This window comes from Lepus europaeus, chromosome 14, assembly GCF_033115175.1.
Source record: "Lepus europaeus isolate LE1 chromosome 14, mLepTim1.pri, whole genome shotgun sequence".
Lineage (NCBI taxonomy): Eukaryota > Metazoa > Chordata > Mammalia > Lagomorpha > Leporidae > Lepus > Lepus europaeus.
Window position 1 is genome coordinate 12714520 of NC_084840.1, and position 23767 is coordinate 12738286.

Here is a 23767-nt window from a genome sequence, read left to right on the forward strand (position 1 = left end):
ATTTCCCCAAAGAGGAACATCTGATATTCCAAAACTAATTTTTGTACATCAAAATTAGAAATGGTACAATCTATCAGAAGATAAAGAATGGGAAGCTGTCTTGACTGATACCTTGGAGCATCAAAAAGAACAGATGCTAAGTGAGTCTCACTACAAGAAGCAAAGAAGAAAATGATTGTGTCTGTCTCTGAACTTTAAAGGGCAATTGAAGCTGAAGTACAAAAATCAACTACCCTTAAACTTGTGTGACTGCTCAGTCTACTGACAGCTTCTCACTATCTGTTGCCTTCCCCACTGAATCACCTCAGATATTAATTCTCCCCCTCCCCTCCCACCTGAACTTACTAATGAAAACTTGGATGAAGAGTTATTATGACTCCGGATGAAGAGTTCACTGGACACTGGGAACCAAGTATCATCTCTCACCAAAAACAGAATTAAAACTTTTGTCTCAGGAGTCGTTGATCAAATCCGATACTCAGCAGGATTTGCAAAAGAATTTTAAATTAGTCTTTAGACTTATTACCCTGGATACTCTAAAGTATACCAGTTAGTTTAGCTGGCACTGGGCAGTAAATGAAAAATTCTGTAGGTTAACAGAGTGGAAGAAAACAGATGCTGATTATTAAAATGCTTATAGGGAGATTGGTGGTTGAGTGTGTTCGGTGCTATCCAACATTATTCCTAGAGCAATATATTGGACTAAGTGAGATACAACAGTGTAAGATACAGCCCAATTAAATTCTTCATGAGTTTTATACTTGTTTTGAAAAGATCTTCAAACAACACTCCAGGATTTTGAAAATCACAGAAGTGTCATCCTTCTAAATTCTGGCTCCATAGAACAGCTTGATAAAGAACTAACTACCCTAATAAAAAGAGAAAGTATAACTTGGGTATCTGTTCTCATTGAGACACTGGGGACTTCAGCCGAACAATTGTCCTGGACTATACTAAAAGGAAAAAAGGAACAACTGTCAGAATCATGAGCTTCCAACTAAAACAGCTAAATTCCCAGTAAGCAAGCCCGCAAGAGACAAAGACATCAAAGACCAGGGACTGAATCAATTAAAGGACTCCTGGGCCTACAGCCTTCATGGAAGGGAGCCTATCAAGTATCTGTTACTTCCTACTACATTGCTAAAGTGAAAGAAGTCAACTCTAGGTGCACATTTCATACCTCAAGCATGCACCTGACATGACCCTCGAAACAATGTGGATTTCTTAGGCCATCACCAATGCCATCTTAATTATAGGAGATGGGAAGCCCAAACAGATTAACTCTTACAATTCCAGGATTTGCTTTGCTTTTACCTATACACTGTTACCCTATATATTGACCCTCAATGTCTTGTTTTACTGGTTACAGAGCTTACTTGGGAGGGTTGGAATTATCCTTGGAATCTGTTTTTACTGGTTATGATATGACTAGAATTGTATTTTAATTTTATTATATACTCATGCTAAGCATATACCTTTTAATAAATCTACTTTGCCTTCTAGAGACACCACCCTTAGCCCACCTCCCACCACCCCACAATGAGGTAATTCCAATAGAAATGATCTGGCCTGAAAATATAAGAATTAACAATACTACAAACCTCTAATGAGGGTCACCACAGGTCCAGATGGCGACAGATAAAAGAAATCAAACAAATATTGGAGTTGATAACAGAACAGAACAAAGCTTGTAGGGAAATTTTTGGTTGATTGGGATATAGGTTACCTTTGAATTCAATGTCCTTTTCTCTAGGACATAGAGTTCTTATTTTTTGTTATATTATTAATTGTTTTATGTGATGTTAAAAATGTTGGACCAGACTCTGTTTCAGTTTGGAGAAAACATGTACAATCCTGTTTTCTTCATCTATACATTCCCCCTCTAATCATAGAAATGTCCTTCTTAAAAATTAAACAGCAGTCTGCAGCATATCTTTTCTCTGAAGGCATTTGGAAACGGGTTCTAAAAATAGTAATCTCGAATTAGTGAGATATTGGTCTATTCCCACATAAAGCTCACCTGTTTGGGCAAACCAATGTATATTCACTGTGGAACAATAAATGAAAATTTATTGTATTTATCTTTTTCCTACATCATTTAGAACTTCCTTTCCCTGATTGAATTTTGCTGCTGTGAAACAGCTCTGATGAACACTAAATATTAAATTCAGTTCCTGGATGTACATACTTGCAGATTTAACAAATTTTAGGGAAATTGAAAAAGACATGTAGAGTTTTGTTCAGTCTTCTGCCAAGCATGAATAGTGAAGATATCTGCTTACATTGATTTTGTAAACACATTTAGTCAAGGTTTAGAATTTCAGTCATTAGCAGGTATCTATGCATTCATAGAACTTCTAAAGGTCCCAGGATCACTTTTAAGGGATTTTTATTAGTCTCAAGATAAATAAAGTCAGCTGAATCTAAAAAAAATAAATAAATAAATAAATAAATGAAAATTTACTGTCATGGAAAACACAAAGTACTTTTCTTTTCTATTTTTATTCTTTTTTAAGATGGCCACTAGAGAAAAACAATGAAGCAGAGCCAGACTTGAATAGAATCACTAGGCTATAAGCATTGAAAGCAGCACCTTAAGCCCTGAACTAAATGCACTCTCCAAATTCTGAGTATAATTTCACCACTTTGGAACACTTCCAAGACTCCTTAAAAGTTACTGGGCTTGTGTCTTCCTGGACCTTGATAACTCATATTCTTCTCTGAATAATCCTTATACTAAACTATTTACAGAACCTGTTTATTTCTATCAACACAGTGATGAGAACCAAAGATCTTCAGTTTCAGAAAATGAAGAATCCCAATCTAAATAAAGAGAGAATTGCACAGTCATGCACTTCATAATGAAAATGCAAAACTAAGACAAAGGAATCTTAAAAGTTGCTGCAGAGGTAGGAAAGATGCCCTATGAAAAGCAACAATGAGAATTATGGCTGACTTTTCAACACTAACACAGGGCACAGAAGGCCATAAATAAAGTCTCTTAAAGAAAGTACTGAAAGTAAAAAAGAATAGCCTGGAATTGGACACCAAGCAAAGCTGTATTTCAAGAATGAGGACAAAATAAGAACATTTAATGGAAAACTATAATTGAGAGAATTTGTCACCAGTAGAATCCCATTAGCAAAATTTCAAAGGAGAAGTTCTAATCTAGGAAAAAGGAAAATGAACACAGAAGGAAGATTTAAGACATAAAAAAGAATGAAGAAAAAAGAAAATGATGAAGAATGGGACAAAAAAGTCATTATTGGAAGGGTGCTTAGAGAATTATTAATACCTGCAGAATCTGAAGGCATATGAAGAAATAAGGTCACTTAAAAAAAGTTCATAGAAGAAGACTTGTCATGGGTAGATGTTTAGATCATTATAAACTTCACTACTGATGAGACAGATGAAGGAAAAATAAAACTTACCCTAAAGAGACTTGGAGGAAGTCCAATTAGTAGTAATTAAAGAGAAAGAGAGGGGAGAGTGAGTGAGTGAGTGAGTGAGTGAGAGAGAATAGAGAATGTAATGTTGATAACCCTTGACCAAGACACCAGCCTGCTGAAACTGCTGAATGAGCTGGGCAACATGAACCCAACCACATACTTCACAAGTGCGGTAGAGTCAGCTGAAAAATCCCTTCCATAAACCCAAGTAGACACTCATTTATATAGCAAACCGCCTCTTCCAGCCTCCTGCTACCTATCATCTCAGCTGTCATCAGTCCATCTGCCACACTCAGAAACTGCTTTAAGAGTATTGTAAAGACAGAGTTAACAGTCTCTGACTTTCAACAATCCTCTATCACCTCTCCACAGATCCTCATCTTGAAAGTTGAGCTTTTCACTTGGATCAGATTCCCCACTGGAGAGAAATCATTTCTACTCTTTGGTCTCCTAGTATTTTTTCCCCCTTTTAACTGCATATAAAAAAAGAAATAAAGGACACCAGAAATTAGTCCAGGTGTGTGGCACCTGAAGTGTATATTTTAGGAATCTATTTAAGGAAAACAACAAAAATATCACATGTAAAAAATTAGTCAGAGGAAAAATTAGTCTTGGAAATGGCCAGTACAGGGAAAGCGCTGTGAAATTCATGATTTATTAGGATTACCAAACCACAGAGCTGGGTGGAAATATCAATGGCTTCAGAACATAAGAAAATATTAAGACCCTGAGAGATGGACTCATCCTTCCCAGTGGGTCCAGGTGGATATTTAGGAGCAATGGCAAAGATTCACAAAGCACCTTCAGGGAGATAAAGGCAGCAATTTCCTAATCTGTGAATCTCTTCCTCACAAGTGACAGCAACAGCCACATTTATGATTATCATATAAAAATAATAGCAAGAATATCAGCAAAATATGTCAAGCATCAATGCCATTATTTAGTTCCGGGCACTGCACTAAACATGTGTTGATTTATATAATCCTTAGCAAAGTCCTATAAAGCTCAAGCTAAAATTATACTCATTTCGTAGATTAGGAAACTGAAATTTATTGGTGAAGTTATTTGCCCAAGTTTCACAGCTTATAATCAGACAGCTGGAGTTTTAATTCTAACTTCAAAATTTAGAAAAAAAAGAAAAAGTACATGGCTAGAACAGTTGCAAGTTCAAATCTCTAGGGAGAGTGTAACATTCAACTTTTTATGTTTTCTTATTTTTCAGAAAGACAAACACAAACAGGTCAAGCACAGTGATTGTACTGTAAAAAAGAGAAAATGCTGGTATTCTTGGCAGTTTTCAGTTTTGGATGGCTTCTCTAGAACATCCAGGCAGGAGCAAAGAACTGCATCAAAATTTGGGAAAGGATGTATCTCACACATAGATGACCCGTTATCAGGTCGAGCAACTCCACACTGCAGTCTGAAGCAGCCACAGTCAAATAAATAATGCACATTTGGCCAAGGCAATTTTGGGAGACTTGGAATATGGAAGGTGTCTATGTTTGAGATTTTGGCACCTCTCCACTTTCCTCTTTGAAAATATGACTGAGTGATTCATTTGGAAATTTAGAGAAGGGAAAAGCATCTTTAGTGCAGTTAAAAAACCAAAAGTTAGGACTTCATGCAATTAAACTTACACATGAAAATCAATACCTTTAAACAGATTTTAATCAAAACACCATGCAAATTGCTTAACTATATGGACTTGTAAAATACAATAACTTTAATTTTGCAGAAAACAGAAGCAACAAGTACTTACCTTGTCTAATCTTAAGCAGCAAAATGGCACTTTTTCCTGAAGGAGATGACAAAAAGTGGGTGAGCTTCCTATGTAGGGAGAGTACGGCGGGTAGCCTTTAGCATACCTGTGAACAAGGTGAGCTGTTACCTTTGGGTAAGGCATGCAAAGGAGGACCGTTAATAATGTACACATTCCTCTGCCTTGACAAAATGTAAAAATCAGTAACTCCTTATATTACAATTATATTTTGATGAAGGGTCTAGAACAGTGGTGGGCAAACTACAACCCAAGAACCAAATCTGGTTCACCACAGAGATTTGCCAGCTCAGGACAGTTTCTGTATTTTCAAGTGGCTACAAAAAATAAAAATATAAAGAATACTATTTTATGTGATGTGGAAATGATATGACTTTAAAGCCTCAGTATGCATAAATAAAGCTTTATTGGAGCACAGCCATACTCACTCCTCTATCTTGTGCAAAGTTACTTTTGTGCTTCAACAGCAGAACTGAGTAATTACAAATGGGACCATAAAGCCTAAAATACTGATTAGCTGTTTCTTTCTAGAAAAGTTTGTCATCTCTCAGCTTAGAAGATTTCGATATATGTTCAACAAGTAGTATTAACTATTACAAAACACATTTAAAATCAAATGCATTATGATTCACTTTGCCATTATTCAGTAAAGCATAACCAAAAGGGATAAATGATTGAGTTAATTGGTTAAAAGCAGTTTTTGCTGGAATCATACTTAAAAGATTTTCAAAGACATTCAGCTTGTTTACTGCCTTTTAAAACATAGCCATATGCACATTTTGGTTATATGATAATGGAACTTCTAAGAAGTACTAATAAAAATTAGTAAATCAAGGAGAATTTCATGAAAGTGATATTCTTTTATCCATTAGGGAAATTTTTAATTTTAATTTATTAACCTACAAAATCATGAAATTTCAGACTTATTTGAAACTGTTTTCCAGGTATCATTGGCTCAAAGGTAAGAGCATTTTGCAAATTTATAAGCAGATAATCTCTGCCATTATTTTTAATATCTCTTTTATTTTTCTAGAAATAAAACTCTACCACTTCTTAATTATTTCAGAAATAAGTGTGAGGAAACAATTTAAGTCACATCCCAAAACACCATTTCCTAGAAAGATACTGGTTTTCAAACCTCACCCAACCTATAGTTCACAAATAGATATTTAGTTCAAGTCAGCAATAATTGAATTTATATGAAAGATACTGGGAAAATGTTAGGGGATGATATTATCAATGCCATTAATACCAGTACAACTACTGGTCCTACTTAATACTTACAGAATGCTTACTGTACAGAAAGAATTGTCATAGCACTTTTTCCCCTTATTTCAATTAATCTTCACATCACCCTATGAGGTAGTAATCAAACTGAGTTTACAGGTACAGAAATTATAAGCCATATGCTTAATCAAAGTCATTTCCAGACAAACAGCATAAAGTAGAACTCGCACAGAAAACATTCTTTCAGATCCACAGTCAACTTGTAAGCCACAATGCTTTCCTCAGGGGATGGCGACATAACATGCAGAATAAAACACACAAAACAAATTCTACTTCAGGCTGAAATGTGATTACTACTACACAGATTAATACGGTATTATTATGAAAGCTTAGAAAAGGAAGGTAATACATCCTTACTCAAAAATTTAAAATATTATTGAGGTGAACTACCTGAAAAAGGCTGGCAAAAGCAGAGAGAAGCAAGTATAGCTTACTGGAGGAGACTGCTATTGCACGCCACTGAGTAACTGATCAGATTTCATTATGGATATAGAATAAATCAAATGTAGTAGATAAAATATAATAAAAAGTATACAATTGTGAAAATGGAGTTTGCATCCTAGGACTTCTGATATCTATTTTTTTCTTTAAGAATAAAAGATAATTTAGAGAAAAATGAGTCTGGAAATACCTATATCAAAATCAGAAACATGGAATCTTAGAATGCTTTGTAGGCAAGAAACATGGGGCAAGCAGGATGTTTTGGTATAAGTACATAGGAATGATTCTAGAATGTCCACAAAGTAAGAACATTACTCCTTGTCTATGGGTAAAGTACCTAAACACATTACTTAATGATATTAGCATTAAATTCAGATATATTACACCATAGAGTATCTAAACATACTCCAAGTTCGAGGAAATTTCTTCATCTGGTGTATTTTCATCTTCTGATTGGTCACTTAGAAGATCACATGTTTGAATTGATGATGTATCTGCAACCTCTAAAACAGGAGCAATGCTAGGTCTTCTTACTTCTTTACTTCCCTCTACAGGAAGAGTCAAGGTAGGGCCACTTGCTGATCTACAGCTAGTGTCTTGCAAGTCTATAGCCACAGTACCTAAAAGAACAAAACAGGAAAATCCATCATGGCATTTGCCATGTATATAACATGTTGGCCATTTAATGATGAAAGTTAAAGTACAATGAGTGTAATCAAGAAACAGTAGTTCTGAAAGCTAATTATTCCTTTTCATTATGTTTTTCTCCCCTAGATAATTAATTCTGTAATTTTACAAAGGTGTATTTACTGTGTGTTATTCTACAGCACAAAACATTAGAGTTTTCAAATCCTGAAGCATGCAGAAGCTTTTTTAAAAGAAATTGTTTTATTTGTTTGAAAGACAGAGTTACAGAGAGAGCTAAAGACAGAGACAGAGTAAGAGAGAGAGAGAAAGAGAAAGATCACCTACCCACTGGTTCACTCTCCAAATGGCCGCAATGTCCAGATCTGAGCTGATCTGAAGCCAAGAGCCTGGAGCTTCCTCCAGGTCTCCCATGTTGGTACAGGGGCCCAAGGAATTGAGCCATCTTCTGCTGCTCTCCCAGACCATAACAGAATGCTGGATCAGAAGTGAGGCAACTGGGACTCGAACCGGTGCCCATATGCAGGCCAGTGCTTTAACCTGCTCTGCCACAGCACCAACCCCAGCACATAGAAATTTAAGAGTGAAAAAGCATACTTCTTGTTTCAATTTTTTAAGTAAAAATTGTATATTTTAAGGAGGGAAAAGACTAATGGATTTTAGCATCTTTTTATTGTATCATGGAAATAGGTCAGCAAAAACTGATTTCTAAAAATCTTTTGAGGATATTACAAATCTTTTCAGAGCAAGGGATAGAATGCTTCTGTCTGTGAGAGTTGGTAGGAACAAAACTGGTAAGAATATTTAGTTACACCACACAAGTGGAATCTGGGGGGTAAATTTCAGAGGTTGGTGTCTGTTAATGCACACAGGACTCTGTGTAGCATGAGAGAGGGTAGGAGTCTAGTCAGTGGGTAGTCCTCTGTGGGGAGCACTTGAGTCTGCTTCAAACAGCTCTGCTTAAGGAAAATATGTGGGGAGGAGCATTCAGTAGTCTGAGCATCTGAGCAAAGCTGATGTGTGTGGACACCACAGAACACACACATACTCCCTCTCTCCAAGTTTTGGAAGCATAAATACGGGATTAATCCACTCTCTATTTGGTAGGGGGTAAGGAATCCTAGAAATGATGTGATGAAATCACCCATTAAGCAGGTGAGTAAACTTACTTATATTTTATAAATTTGATTTATAAAATAAAATCACATACTACAATCTACAACCTACCATTGTGAACTGGGATTCTTATTGACTGCAGCTGAGCACGTCACCCACTTAAGAAGACAAATTATCACAGAGGAACTCATTGAAGTCCCTGTCCAAATGGGCAAAATGAGAGAATCTCCACTTTTCCTTCCCCTTTTCTATTTACAAGGTCACAGACATACCTCTTTTTACATAAAAATACTGCCTACTCTTATGCTGTGGCTCTAATTCCCTCCTACTTCCTAAGGAATTGAGGTCTTCTATCAGCTCCTCCCCAACATAGTCGATTCCAATCACCTCTATTTCTTTATCATTTCCATGCCCAACACAGGAAACTTGTACACGTGGATTCTTTTTGATCACATCCCAACACTGCCAACACTGGTATCTGACACCAGGCTGAGCACTGGAACAAGTTCATGGAAGAAAATCAGAATTCATCAGTGAAGATACACATGGAAGTACAGAGATGAGGTCTGCTCTGAAATTTACTTTTCCCTCAAAACATTGGGTCCTCCCTTAGGTCTTTCTCTGTAACACTTTAAGAGGTGGCTGGGTCTTCCAGGTGGGCAGTCTCAGCATTGTCGCTGCCTCTTTCAGAGCATTTTCCTCTCATCCTTTTTAATCTGTCATATGTTTCAAATTATAGGCCCAACTATCTTTCATTATTTCGATTGTTCATTAACCCTGGGTCATTCTACTTATTTCTTATGATTTGGTTCATTTTTCTAATATTATTTATGTAGGTTTTTCAGGGCTGCTGAAAGAAAATACTGTGAACTGGGTGTCTTAACAGAAATGTATTGTCTCAGTGTTCTGGAACCTAAACTCCAATCAATATGTTGTCAGGGCTGGTTCCTCCTTGGGGCTGTGAAGGAGGGATCTGTTCCAGGCCTCACTCCTCATCTTCTCGGTGGCCATCTTTTCCCTGTGTCTCCCTACATCATCTTCACTCTGTGTAAATCTGTGCCCTAATTTCTTCTTCCAATAAGTACACTGGTCATGTTGGACTGGGGCAAACAGTAGTGACTGAAATTTTTAACTTGATTACATTTGTCATCTCCAAATAAGGTCACATTCTGAAACACTCCAGGCTAAGACTTCCAACATATGAAATTTGGAGGATATGCTTCAATCCAAAATATCATTCTTGTCTCATCATCACCCACCTATCAAAATGCTATACATAGATGAGTATCCCCACACTCTGATCTCTCAGTTTCTTGAATTCATTACAGAAACTGCTTTTCAATTTACCTCAGCCCTTCACTTTGGTAGTCATTTTGGGGACTTAACTAGTAACAAAGCTGTATTTATTTATCCCTTGCATCCATCCTTCGGCTATCACTATTTCCTGTATTCTTCAGGTCACTTCCAGTGATTTCCCAACTCTAGCTACAATTTTACTCTACTAGAACTTCAATTCTATTGCTTGTTCAAACTTTTCATTGTCTCCCTCTCTCCTTTATGTTCTCTTCTTATCTCTCTTAAATTCCATATTGAAATACTATGATTAGTTTTTAGTTCATGCACTAGGCTCTTTTGATACATTTTTGCTCTATAATATCCTCTTATTCTTCATGTCCTATGCGATTGAAGAGGCCTGAATAACTGAGCACATCAGTCTTTCCACATGTTCTGTCCTAATATTTGGCAAGTTCATTATGTATGTAGATGAGGTTTTCAATACTCCAGACTCAACTCCTTCTCTTCCCCTCCTTTAGTGGCCTTTTAAGTTCATCAGCATTCACTCTCACATAACACAAAAGATTCTGTAAGTACTACTGACCTGATATACTCTCTTTTTCTGGCATCTCACTCTCTGATACTTAACCTTACCTCCGGTCTTTCCAGCTTGCTGGTACTCTTGATCTCTTTCCTTCCTCTTCCTCCTCCTTCTTTGTCCTCTCCTTCTCTCTCTTGCTCTTGCTCTCTTAATTCCTACTGGGATTATAATTATTTAATCTTCTACCCTTTCCATCAGATGGTTGGAAAGTCTCCTTTAAGTATCACATGTCTTTTCACTTCCTTACATGGTCTATTATTATATGCATTTTCTTGTATGTGCCCCAATTTCTTTGCCTTTCTCACTTCACTGTACTTTCACCAAAACATTCATTTGCTTCCTTTGTAGAAGATTTTTATGAGTGGTCTATACCTAGTCATTTGTCTGCATCATTTTTCCTTAACTTGTCTCTACTATTTTTGTTCCTAAACAAAACGGTCTGCCATTCTCTCTGCTACCCCTCCATCAAAGCAACTCTTACAAAAGCAAACAGTGAGCATGGCATTGCTAAACTCAGTTGCCATGGTATGTGTCCAAGGTCCTCATTTTTGTGATCTTTGACATAGCTGATCATATGATTCTCTTGATATACTTGGGTCACTGGACTTCTAGGAGACACACACATCAGGTTTTCCTGCTTCCTTGACAGTAGCTCTTCTTTTGTGCTCCTGCTGGTTTCTTCTCATTTCTCTGATGCTTAATATTGGTATGCCATAAAAACGTCCCATTTTACATCTGTACTCATTTCCTCAATGATCTCATTCAGTATCATGGCTTTATTTACAGCATATGAGCTCTGGAATCCAAAATCTACTTTGTCAGGTTATACCTTTTCCTGAAATCTGGACTCTGGTTTGTAACTGCCTGATCGACATCTTCCCCTCTGTATTTATTAGGCATATGAACTTCAACATGCTCTAAACTAAGCTCTTTGTTTCCCCCAGCCTACACCAAACATGCCTTCCCCTCAGTTTTCCCTATGTCAATCGATGGCCATTCTCTTCTCCCAGTGGCTTAAACCAAATTCATGAAGTTCAAGTGTCTCCTTTTTTTCACAGTTCTAATCCAGTTATTCAATGAATTATGATTGTTACACCTTGAAAGCATGTCCAGAATTTTCTCCTTCTTAACACCCTCTTAAAAACACTCTGACGTTTTTCTGAACCATCCAACAACAATCAGTGATTGTATTAAAATATCACACAGTGAGATCAGGCCATGCTTGGCTGAAAGCCTTCAATGATTCCCTCTTCACCCAGAGTGCAAGCCACAGTGCTAACATTGACTTTAAAACTCAACACGATCTGGCCTCCTTCTGTCCTTCCCTCTTCTTCCACTGCTCCTTCTTCACTCACTGTGCCCAAGTCTTCACAACCTCTCCCCTGCTCCTGGGCATCCCAGTCAGTTGTCTCTGCCAGCAATGGTCTTCCTGCAGACATTCTCAGAACTAGTATCCTCATTTCCTTCAATATGTGCTCAACTGTCACCTTCTCAATGAGGCCTGCCAATCACCTCATTTAAAAAAAAAACAGTCCTGGGGTAAGCTTGTGACCTCGTGGTTAAGATGCTGGTTAAGATACCCATACCTCACCTCAGAGTCAGTATCTAGGTCCCAACCTGGCTCCGACTCCTGACTCCTGCTAATGCAGACCCTGGGAGGAAGCGGTCATGGCTCAAGTAATTGGGTTCCTGTCATCCCCACAGAAGACCTGATTTGAGCTCCTGGCTCCCAGCTCTGGCCTAGCCTAGTTCCTGCCTTTGTGGACATTTGAGGAGTGAACCAACAGGTTGAAGCTCTTTATCTCTAATAAATAAGAAATTTTTAATAACCCAGTCTGCCTAGAATTCATAAATCCCCTTTAGTTTTTCTTCCCCTATTTCTCTTGTTTCTTGTCAACTTTCAACATACTAAATAATTTATTTTTGTTACATGACTGATACTGCTTGTTGCCTGTATTCCTCCTGATACAATGTGAGCTCTGTAAGCTAAAGATTTTTGTTTGTTCATGAATGATCTTTATGACAAACACTTAGGAGAGCTCCTGGTGCCTACCAAGTACTCAGCAAATAATTGCTAAATAAATGGAAAAAGTAAGTTTTAGTACTATAGAATAAAAATAATATGTCAATGGCAAATAGTGTTATCTAACAAAGTTTATACAGGGCCATGGCATGTATTTCAGAGGTAGTGAATTTAGACTGGTATGTAAAGGATTAAAAGGAGTTACTTGGGCAATGTTGGGGGTGAACAGTAGCTCAGGTCAGTGGAATCTTACTGTGTTAATGCCCATTGATAAAATAATTAGTGAAGAATTAAATGAATTAGTCTGATTGAAGCTTAGAAGAGGAATTGAAGGGGTAGGAAGAAATCTAAGAAGGAATCATTTTATAAAAGGCATGTAAGTAAAGAGATTGAGTAATCTATCCTCTAAATTAAGATACTCTTGAGAACTGAAGAGGGATGTTCTTTGTGATTATACCTAGAAAATGAATATGAACTGGAATTTTTCTAAGAAAATTGAGACTGATCCATGCACCTGAGAACATTTGGTCCTTGTTTCTAAACCATGCTATATTTTAGAATTTAGACTTTTTTCTAATGGGAAATAGGAAACCATTAAAATGATTTATCCAAAGGAATAGCATTATCAAAATAATGTACAGGGCCGGTGCTGTGGTGCAGAGGTTAACGTCATGGCCTGAAGTGCCGGCATCCCATATGGGCGCCAGTTCAAGACCCAGCTGCTCCACTTCCAATCCAGCTCTCTGCTATGGCCTGGGAAAGCAGTAGAAGATGGCCCAAGTTCTTGGGCCCCTGCACCCACGTGGGAGACCCTGAAAAAGCTCCTGGTTCCTGGCTTCAGATCGGCGCCGCTCCGGCCATTGTAGCCAACTGGGGAGTGAACCATCAGATGGGAGACCTCTCTCTCTCTGCCTCTCCTCTCTCTGTGTAACTCTAACTTTCAAATAAATAAATAAATCTTTAAAAAATGTATAAAAATTATTACTCTGGCTACAGGGTGAAAAAAGATGATGAGATGCAAGACTGGAGGCTTAGCAAGAAGACGGGGTGGCTCCTGGAGAGCTGAAAAAGGATGGCAGAACTATGGTAACTATGTACATTGGTAGTGTACACAGAAGGAATGGAATAATTTTAAGAGCTATGCAATAATCAGATTTAATGCAGTTTTGTGAATTATGAAAATCAAGAGGAGAGGGTTGGTGAAAGTCAGATTGTAACCTTACAAATCAAAGGATAATGGTGCCATCTGTTCTTCAGAAAAAAATAATCTGTGGCCAGCACTGTGGTATAACAGGTTAAGCCACTGCCCTTGACGCTGGTATCCCATATGGACTCGGGTTCAAGTCCTCGCTGCTCCACTGCTGATCCAGCTCTCTGCTAATGGCCTGAGAAAGCAACAGAGGATGGTCTAAGTGCTTGGGTCCCCTTTACCCATGTGGAAGACCCAGCAGAAGCTCCTAGATCCTGGTTTCAAATTGGACTAACTCAGGACATTGCAGACATATCAGTGGATAGAAGATCTCTCTGTCCCTGCCTGCCTGCCTGCCTGTCTCTCTCTCTCTCTCTCTCTCTCTCTCTCTGTGTGTGTGTGTCTGTGTGTGTATGTGTGTGTAACTCAGCCTTTCAAATAAATAAATACACAAATCTTTAAAAACAAAATGGAGAAAGGATGTTGAATGAAGGTTGGAAGATTAGTTCCATTTGAATATCCTGTGTGAATTTTTCCCTAACACACACAGATGGAAATAACCAGCAGGCAGTAGAAAAAAAAAACAGTTATAAAGAGAGGCTTTCATTAATGATTCAGGTAAAGTGTATCTGTTGTATGAAGGACAGTATCAACGAGAGCAGATGTGACTGTTCAGGGAAATGAATAGGCAAGACCCAGAGAAAAGACACTGGGCTGTGTGAAGAATGTGGTCCACATCATCACAGAATTAGACAACAGTGACAAAGGGGGAACGGAGACCTTGCTGGAGTAGCCTCAAGGAGATGAGTGTGGATGTCAGAGTGAACTGGAGAGATCTGAGGGGATAATGAGACTTCGAGCTCGCAATAGAAAACAACTCTTTGGATGAATTTTCCAAGATATTATGGCCAAAGAGTCAAAAACTCTGTGTGTGTGTGTGTGTGTTGGTGGCAGGGAACGGAGTAGGGTGGAGATTGACAACCCAGTCCAGTGACAGGACAGGGAGTGCCAGGGGAGATAGGGGAATGAAGTTAGGTAACAAGGATGAATTAAAGAGTGAAGTTTCCAAGAAGGAAAAAGATGAGTCACTGAACAAAGACATTGGCATCAGTTAAAAGGTTAAAAGGAAGGATACAGTTTAGGTTATAGCGGTTTAGTAATGAAACTTTAAGGAAATTCTTACTTTCTTTTTCATAGAAAGAAATAGACTTATTCTCATGTACAAAGTAGTGAGTCCACAGGACCATATACAACAGTTGCACAGAGTCCTAGATAAACACATCTCTAAAGGTGACTCAGAATAGGTAAGACAGGCGCCCCCCCGCCCAAGCCTATGACGGCACACACAGAAGGAAACAAGATAGAAGCCAGTGGCTGGGCTGACCAAAGATGCTTATTCTTATCTAGGTCCCAATGCTTATCTAGATTTCTCTTTTATTTATTTATCTTTTTGCCCTGTGTGTCATAGAAGTCAAGTTCAAGGAGAGTGTGATGGAAAATGGAAAGAAAGCTTTAACAAAAATGAAGAATATTAGAACTAGCCTCTGTTGATAACTGGATAGATAATTTACAAGAGAAGTGTTAGGTGCTTATAGTGCAATTTGGAAATAGAAAAGGTTACCTGTAGTTTTGTAATAGTCTACCTTTTAATTTTTTACCAACTTAACAGCTTAGAAAATTTCCTCTGTATACCTAATCATACCTAATTCAGGGCTTAGGAATTTTAGTAAAAATTATATTTTTTTCTTTTTTTTTCTCTTTTTTCTTTTTTAAATGATAGAACTGATTGTACTTTCAAACTTATACTCACCCATGCTGGCAATTATGCTATGTACAGGTAATCTGGAAGGTCCATGGTAAAATGACCTTGATACATTGCTTTTTCTCTGCTGGTCTTGGTTCTTAAAGGCTGAATTCTCTTCTTTGGTAATATTAATATAAAAACAGATGTCCGTAGCATTCATAATGTAGCGAGGGCCTGGATTCAGCAAAATGTTTTTATTATCCTCCCTCCTGACACCAATCAAGCAAACACCAAACCTTAATTTAAAAGAAGAAAATAAAAGCTTAAAATTATAATTCAGCATATATAAGAAAATTAGTAAATTATTATAAGGCAGAAGAAAATTGAAACTCTGAATCAGAATTTTAAAGGTCAGAAGGATCCAGAAAGTTCAAGATCCTACTTTTTACAGGAAAATAAATTATATCTTTAGTGTGTTATAAAAACAATTTAGTTGATTCTAGCAAAAATAAGCTATATTTATTTATGAAGAATAGAATAAAAGAGAAAGTAACAGGGTACACATCATATAATGACAATGTTTTGTAAACTTCTAAAAGATTTATTTTGGTCAAAAGATGTAAAAGTATTTCTTTACTTTGGTCAAAAAAATTGGCCTAAAGAAAAGAAACTTACCCAAGGTCATATGAGAACGAACAAGGGACCCTGAATTTCTTTTGGTAATGTTTCCATAATATTGAGCTTATTTTGAATTTAAAAAATCTAAGTAATCATGAATAGATGTGCAACTTAAAACCACCTCTGAATATGAGATTACATTAAATTTTTTTTTGACAGAGGATTATGTCCCAAACATACATTTTCAAATATATGTATGTATGTATGTGTGTGTGTATGTATTTAACTTTTTTATTTACTTGCTTATTTATTTATTTGAGAGACTGAGAGAAATAGGAGGGAGAGGGAGAGAGACTGAGAGAAACAGGGGAGAGGGGGAAGGGGAGAGGGAGACCTCCCATCTCCAGTTCATTTCTCAAATGCCTGAAGTAGCCACCCTGGGCAAGCTAAAATTCGGAGCCAGGAACTCAAGGTCTCTCATATGAGTAGCAGGAATGGAATAACTGGAGCTACCACAGCTTCCTCCCAGGGCGCATATCAGCAGGAAGCTGAAATTGGTAGTAGAGCCACAACTCAAACCAGACACTCTGATATAGGATGTTGGCATCCCAGTTGTCAGCTTAACTTTTAAATCAAATGTCCCTCCTTAAAATATTTTTATTTCAATGTCTTATACTGCTACAAAATAAATCAAGCAAAATATTTTAAAACAGCAAATATGTATGTATAAATAGAATCATATTGAGAATTACAGCGGAATACACTAAATATTAGATTAGTGGAATACACAAGATAGATTGTAAATTCCAAAAATGCTACATTAATGTGTTTTGATGCAGACAATATATTATTTTCAAGGTATACATACAATTTTATTTTAAGTAGGTTTTTTTCTCAAAAAAAGAAAGGAAATAATAATGCTTCATATTTGAAATAGAAGGTGGTATTTATTTTTTAACAGATTGCTTTGGCTAAGGAAGTGCCACCATCAGAATTTTTCTAATGTATAGTTTTATAAATGTTATTAGGACTGTTTAATTTTAATCAACATTAAAAAATTTAGATTCGTAAAGAATATTATGTTTCATGTGTTCATAAATTCTTAATAGGTTAAAATATTGAAAATGAGTTTAAAAGTTACTAAAGTGAATATTCCCATTATTACACTGCTGACAACCTTAGCAGACATTTCAATAATCATACAAAAGATTCCAGAATACTTATGAGCACTCATGTGGGTTGTTATTTTAGAAAACTGTGTTTCAATGTCATAACTAATTATTTGATCGGTATCTTAACTCCACCTGAAGCAGAAACATACTTTTTGTGAGCATGAAAAGAGGCATATGTAAAACTCTTTCCTTCATATTCCGCAAAAAATGTGCTTTCTTCCAGAACAATATGGTAGACTTCATTCCCAGAGCACCTGCCGTACATCTTCTGCCACTGTTCTGGCGACTGCTGGCCTTCCCTGCAACACCAGCACACACACATACACACACACAAAGAGAAAGCAGTGACTGTGTGGTTATGCACGGTTGTCAGACAGAACTGGCAAGTACTACTCAAAGACGTATCTGCATGGTGCTCTGAACGCTGATAATGACATTATATGTGAGAGTTCCTACAAAAAATTTTGAAGTTAACACTCTACATACAAGGATACTTCAAAAAATTCCTGGAAAATAGATTTAAATGTTTTTTGGGGAGACAGTCAGATAGGCATGATTTTTTTTTTCACAATATGCATTTTCAACAAACTTTTTGAAGATCCCTCATTTGCATGAATTTCAAAAACTTTTTCCATTGAAGTAAACTTGCCGTTAATTGTAACTTTTTAAGTGCCCTTCTGTAACCTTGAGAAATAGCATATTCCTAGAAAGAGCTCTTCAAGATTCAGTTAATGAAGGCATTTACTCTGATAACCAAATAAAGATAAAACATTTTATTTTAGTCTCTAGGAAAATACTTTTATGCCCATCCTATAAATAACATCTGCTTTATGGTCTCAATAACATGGTCAACTTTATCTCAGTTCTGGCACCTGCTTGGCCCTGCAGGTATTTGACTTTGCTTTGTATTTAACATTACATATGTCTCTATTGTAATTTGTCAATTTGATTTCATAGAAAATACACTCAATGTCTGCCTACACTAATACAGCAGGGGCTTTTGTTACAGTTGGGCAACTTCAACAAAAGGCACGTTTTGGTAAAAGTAAGGGTTTCAGTAATGGACTGAATGTTTTCCCCCAAAATTCCTATGTTCAACCCTAATCCTAATGTGATTTAGAGTCTAGATAATCAAGCCATGAAGCTGAAGTTTTCCTGCATAAGATTTGGGCCTTATTAAAAGAGGCCAATGTGAGAACACAATCAGAAGCCAGCAGTCTCCAACTCAGAAGTGCCCATACCAGGACGCATGCATGTTGTACCCAGATTGTAGACTTTCAACATCAAGAACTATGAAAAACAAATTTCTGTTACTTATAAACCACCTGGTCCATGGTAATTTGTAACAACAGCCTAAACTAAGATATCTTTGAAAGACATTTCTAATTTTTAAAGGAAAAATTTGCTACAAAATGTGTGGTTTCTTTTATTTGAGAACGTTCTGTGTTGACAAGCTTATTATCTCAATGACTTCAGAATATAGAAAGTTCAATTTATGAAAAATTTGTAATAAATATAAAAATAGCTCCTTTTTTATTTTTTTAAATTTTTTATTTATTAAAGGTTATGAACTCTATAAGCACAAGAAATGTGCATTCTAAAATCAGTGATAAATACATAAAAATATCAATATTTCATCATTAATCTATAGACTTTTAATAAATGAAAGACGATGACTGGCCATTGCTACCATTTAGGATTTAAAAAGCTATTTTTATACACTGATAATTGTTTAAAGGATTATGAGGGAGGCAACGCAGTTATCAACATTTTCAAAATGTCAGTAAGTGTAAAAGAATCAATTATTTTCAATGTATGTTTGACTTGGACTTCATTCCTTCTGAAGTATGCTTCAGTGACATAGCCTGGGCCTTGGACAGCCTTATCTGAACTTGAGCTTGGCAATCTTCAGTGAGTTATTTAACTTCTCAGTGATTCTTTATCTCTCCTGTGAAAAGGAGATTAGATAAAATGCAGTAATCCACAGAAATCACTTAGAAGATGTTGGGATTATCTAAAGCAGTCAGTTAACATTACTTCACATTATTCCTTTGCTGTTCTATCTTCTTTAGAGCTAAATTTGGAGACAATTTCAGCAACCCTCAACAGTTTAATAAACAAGAATGCTCTTAAAACTTTTGACTTTTCATAATGGCAACCTATTTTTGCAAATGGAAAAAAAACAAAAATAAATCAGTTTTACTACTGAATGCAGATAGCTACTTCTAACTACTATTCCTCAGAATGATTGTACCAGTAGAGAAAACTGCTCTTGGCAGACAAAAATAAAATTAGCTACTTGGCAAAGTGGTACTTGGCAAAGATAGATCCCATCTGAAAGGCTAGAAATGTTAAATGAAGTTGCTGGTAATTCATCAGGAATTGTTTGAGATCTAAAAGTCAGCATGGGGTCAAGTAATTGTCATGTAAGGGTACTAAAAGCTATTCAAGAGAACCATAAATCTAATTCCAGAAGCTGAAATAGGAACACAATGTGGCAACTCAAAATGGAACAGAAATCAACAGTCAGACAAGGAGGGTTCAGATGACTTTACTTAAATCATTTGCTTTTTGTCTCGGTATTTTAAATTTAAACGTTTTATGTTAGAACTTTTCACCTCAGGAAGCATCTTTTTTTAGGATTTCTTTTCTTAATAATTTCAACATAAGCTTTAATAAATAACCAATACTAAGTTCATCTAATCATAGCCATACGTTTTCTCCTTTCAGTTCATGCTATTTGCTTGAGAAATACTAAGCATTAGTGATCTCATTTAATACTGATAGGAATGTCCAAGTCTCATTCACTAATGTCTACATTAAACATGTTTGAGCACCAGTGAAGGGTCAGGAAAAGTTTTAGATTCAAAGGCTGTGGCAGTTAAGGAAAAGGACACAAATGCTTTCTCTCATGGACCTGATGATTGATAGAAGATTAACAATAAAAGAGAAAAGCAAATCATGGTGTTATGTTAGGAGTGACCAGTGGTGCGGATAAAGCAAGGAGGGAACTAACCTTTTAGAGGGTATAATGAAATTTAAATAGTGTGTGGTTGAAGGAGGCCTCACGGAGAGGATGACATTTGAGTACCAATCACTCAGAGGTGAGAGGTAACCACACAGGATCCTGGGAGGAGATTGTTCTAGGCAGAAGTAGCTACTTCCCAGAGACACACGAATGCCAGGCAGAGCTAAGGGAAAGCAAGGAAGGCAGCTTGGCTGGAGTTGAAGGAGGAAAAGAAAATGAAGCCAGGGAAAGGGGTCCTGCAGAATTTCATGCAATTTTCAATGGCTTTGAACTTTCCTTGGGATGATCTGATATTCAATGAAGAATCCTGAAAATGGGTGTAAGCGAATCTGACTTAAACTTTACAAAAATCACTCTGATCAGCTGTGGAAAATCAACAGAAAAGGGGACAATGGCCAGTGGAGGTGATTTTAAGGATTCAGCCCAAGGATGATGGTCTGGACCAGGTCAACTTTTCTGTGTGCTCTGAAGGTGAACCTGAAAAGATTTGCTGATGGAAAAGAGAAAAATATCATAATCTTAAGCACCAGAAATAAAATCCATATCTATCAGAATTATGGCTAGAGAAACAAATAAATACACATTCCTACAGGTAACAGAGAAAATGCAAGTAGCTGTGCTTATCATGGAGAAAACACAAAATGTTAAAACAAACATCTCTAGATTCAATGTGGTAGATAACTAGGTCCTGTATAAAGAGGGAAAAGCAATCAGAGATGGTTTATATGGGGCTTTACAAACATCTCGAATGTACATGTTTAAAATCTGGAATCCTAAGTATATGGATGTTCACAATATTCTGATAACTTTTGAATATCTGAAATAATTTTAAAAATAAACAAAAAGGAAAAGGAAACAGGATGTGTAGTGATGATGTAAGCTTTTCCGTTTGTGTATTTTTCATGGCTACCTTACTATTTATCAAGGCAGCCTTATTAGCTATATTAGAATCCCCAACCCTTACAAATATTTTAGGACTAATATTAGGACCAATATTTTATTTAGAGAAAAAGAAATATTTTTCTCCCTCCAATTAGGAGTGTATCATTTTAAAATTTTCCAAATATCTATGTAGTTACTCAATTTTTTGAAAAAAAGCCATCTTTTACTTACTGTGTTAAAATAACTTCCTTATAAAACACCAAATTTTATTTCTCCATTGGGACTTTATAATCTATTACATTAATTCATCTATATCCATTCACTAATATCATACTATTACAATTATAGCAATAAAATATTTTAACTTGTATTTAGTAAATATAAATTTCCAAAGTACAGATTATGGATTACAATGGCTTTTCTCCCCCCATAATTTCCCTCCCACCCGCAACCCTCCCAACACCTGCTAACTCTCCCATTCCATTCACATCAAGATTCATTTTCAATTCTCTTTATATACAGAAGATCAGTTTAGTATATATTAAGTAAAGATTTCAACAGTTTGCACCCACACAGAAACACAAAGTGTGAAATACTGTTTGAGTACTAATTATAACATTAATTCACAATGAACAATACATTAAGAACAGAGATCCTACATGAGGAGTAAGTGCACAGTGACTCCTATTGTTGACTTAACAAATTGACACTCTTGTTTATGGCGTCAGTAATCTCCCTAGGCTCTAGTCATGAGTTTCCAAGGCTATGGAAGCCTTTGGAGTTCGTAGACATCGATCTTATTTAGACAAGGTCACAGTCAAAGTGGAAGTTCCTCCCTACAGAGAAAGGTACCTCCTTCTTTGATGGCCCCATTCTTTCCATTGGGATCTCACTCACAGAGATCTTTTATTTAGGTTGTTTTTTTTTTGTTTTTTTGTTTTTGAGTTTTTTGTTTTTGTTTTTTTTTTTTTTGCCAGAATGTCTTGGCTTTCCATGCCTAGAATATTCTCATGGGCTCTTCAGCCAGATCCGAATGCAATAAAATATTTTTAAAATATATAAGATAACCCCCTCCCCTCTCATTATAATTATCCTTCAAAAGTGTCCTGGTTAGTCTAGTTTCTTCAATTATCTATAGGAACTTAAGATCAGCTTAAGTACTTCAAATACAATGATGCTGGTATGATTGTTGGGATAAACATAAATTCAGATGAAGACATATTTATGATATCAATGCATTATACTTCCTTTGCTTATCTATTGCTTATCTCTCTGTGACACAGCCTCTCACCAAATGCCATTTTTCAGCACATTGTTAACCCCAGAAATATTTACTATGCTTTCTGTAGGACTCTACTTAGTAGAAGATTTTCTAGAACACAGGGGATACTTTAAAAATATGCAGAAACACAAGACTCCTGGAAATCTATGAGATGCTGCTGCTCTTTGACTTATGATGAGGCTGAAAAGTGAAAATGTAAGTCAAAAATATATTTAGTGCACTTAATCTACCCAACATCACAGCTTAGCATCAAAGTATACTTCAGAATATGGGTGCTGCCCTTGTGATGTTGTTGACTGGGAGTTTTGGTTCAATTCTACTATCCAAAATTACCAGACAGTATCCTACAACACAATAATAGTCCAGGAAAAGATCTACTGTTTAATTTCCATTGAATATCTACTACTTTTTCAGCATTCTAAAGTTGAACATTGGAAATTAGATATTGCCTACATATGTTATTATTATCCCCATTTCACAGATAAAGTAACTGAAGCTCAGTGGGCTCAATGATCTTGCCAACATGAGTAAATCAAATGATTCACTCCAGACAGTCTGACTGAAGCTTTCACCTTGTTTTAAAATGTAAGTTCCGAGTGACTCCAATATTCAGTGTGAGTGTTACAGCTTTCAATTTCCTTTTTCAGGCTAGTAGAAAATTAAGAATCAAAATCTTTTCTTACCTTTACTACTAATTAACAATTACTTTATGTCCTGCTTATCAGTGAAAAAAAATCATTTACCTTCAACTTATCATTCTATCCTAATTTTCTATTTTTTATTTATTTTATTAAAATTTTTTTATTTAGTAAATATAAATTTCCAAAGTACAGTTTATGGATTACAATGGCTTTCCACCCCCCATAATTTCCCTCCCACTCGCAACCCTCCCAACTCCTGCTCCCTCTCCCATTCCATTCACATCAAGATTCATTTTCAATTCTCTTTATATACAGAAGATCAGTTTAGTATATATTAAGTAAAGATTTCATCAGTTTGTACCCACACAGAAACACAAAGTGTGAAATACTGTTTCAGTACTAGTTATATCATTACTTCACATTGGACAACACATTAAGGACAGATGCCACATGAGAAGTAAGTACACAGTGACTCCTATTGTTGACTTAACAATTTGACACTCTTGTTTATGGTGTCAGTAATCTCCCTAGGCTCTAGTCATGAGTTGCCAAGGCTATGGAAGCCTTTAGGGTTCGCAGACTTTGATCTTATTCCGA

The 23767-nt window shown here is 36.4% G+C and overlaps 1 protein-coding gene across 3 annotated transcripts in view; it reads right to left on the reverse strand.

The window, feature by feature from the left end:
• KCNT2 (potassium sodium-activated channel subfamily T member 2) overlaps positions 1-23767 on the reverse strand; it is a 385345-nt gene that overhangs the window by 82902 nt on the left and 278676 nt on the right. For 2 of the 3 annotated variants that reach the window (XM_062211536.1, XM_062211537.1), the window contains exons 15-18: positions 17487-17636; positions 15614-15843; positions 7361-7574; positions 5209-5314 (exon numbers count right to left, since the gene is read on the reverse strand). In XM_062211536.1, the coding sequence (XP_062067520.1) occupies positions 5209-5314; positions 7361-7574; positions 15614-15843; positions 17487-17636 (700 nt within the window). The remainder of the gene's footprint in view (positions 1-5208; positions 5315-7360; positions 7575-15613; positions 15844-17486; positions 17637-23767) is intronic. The other variant, XM_062211538.1, reaches the window with a different exon arrangement.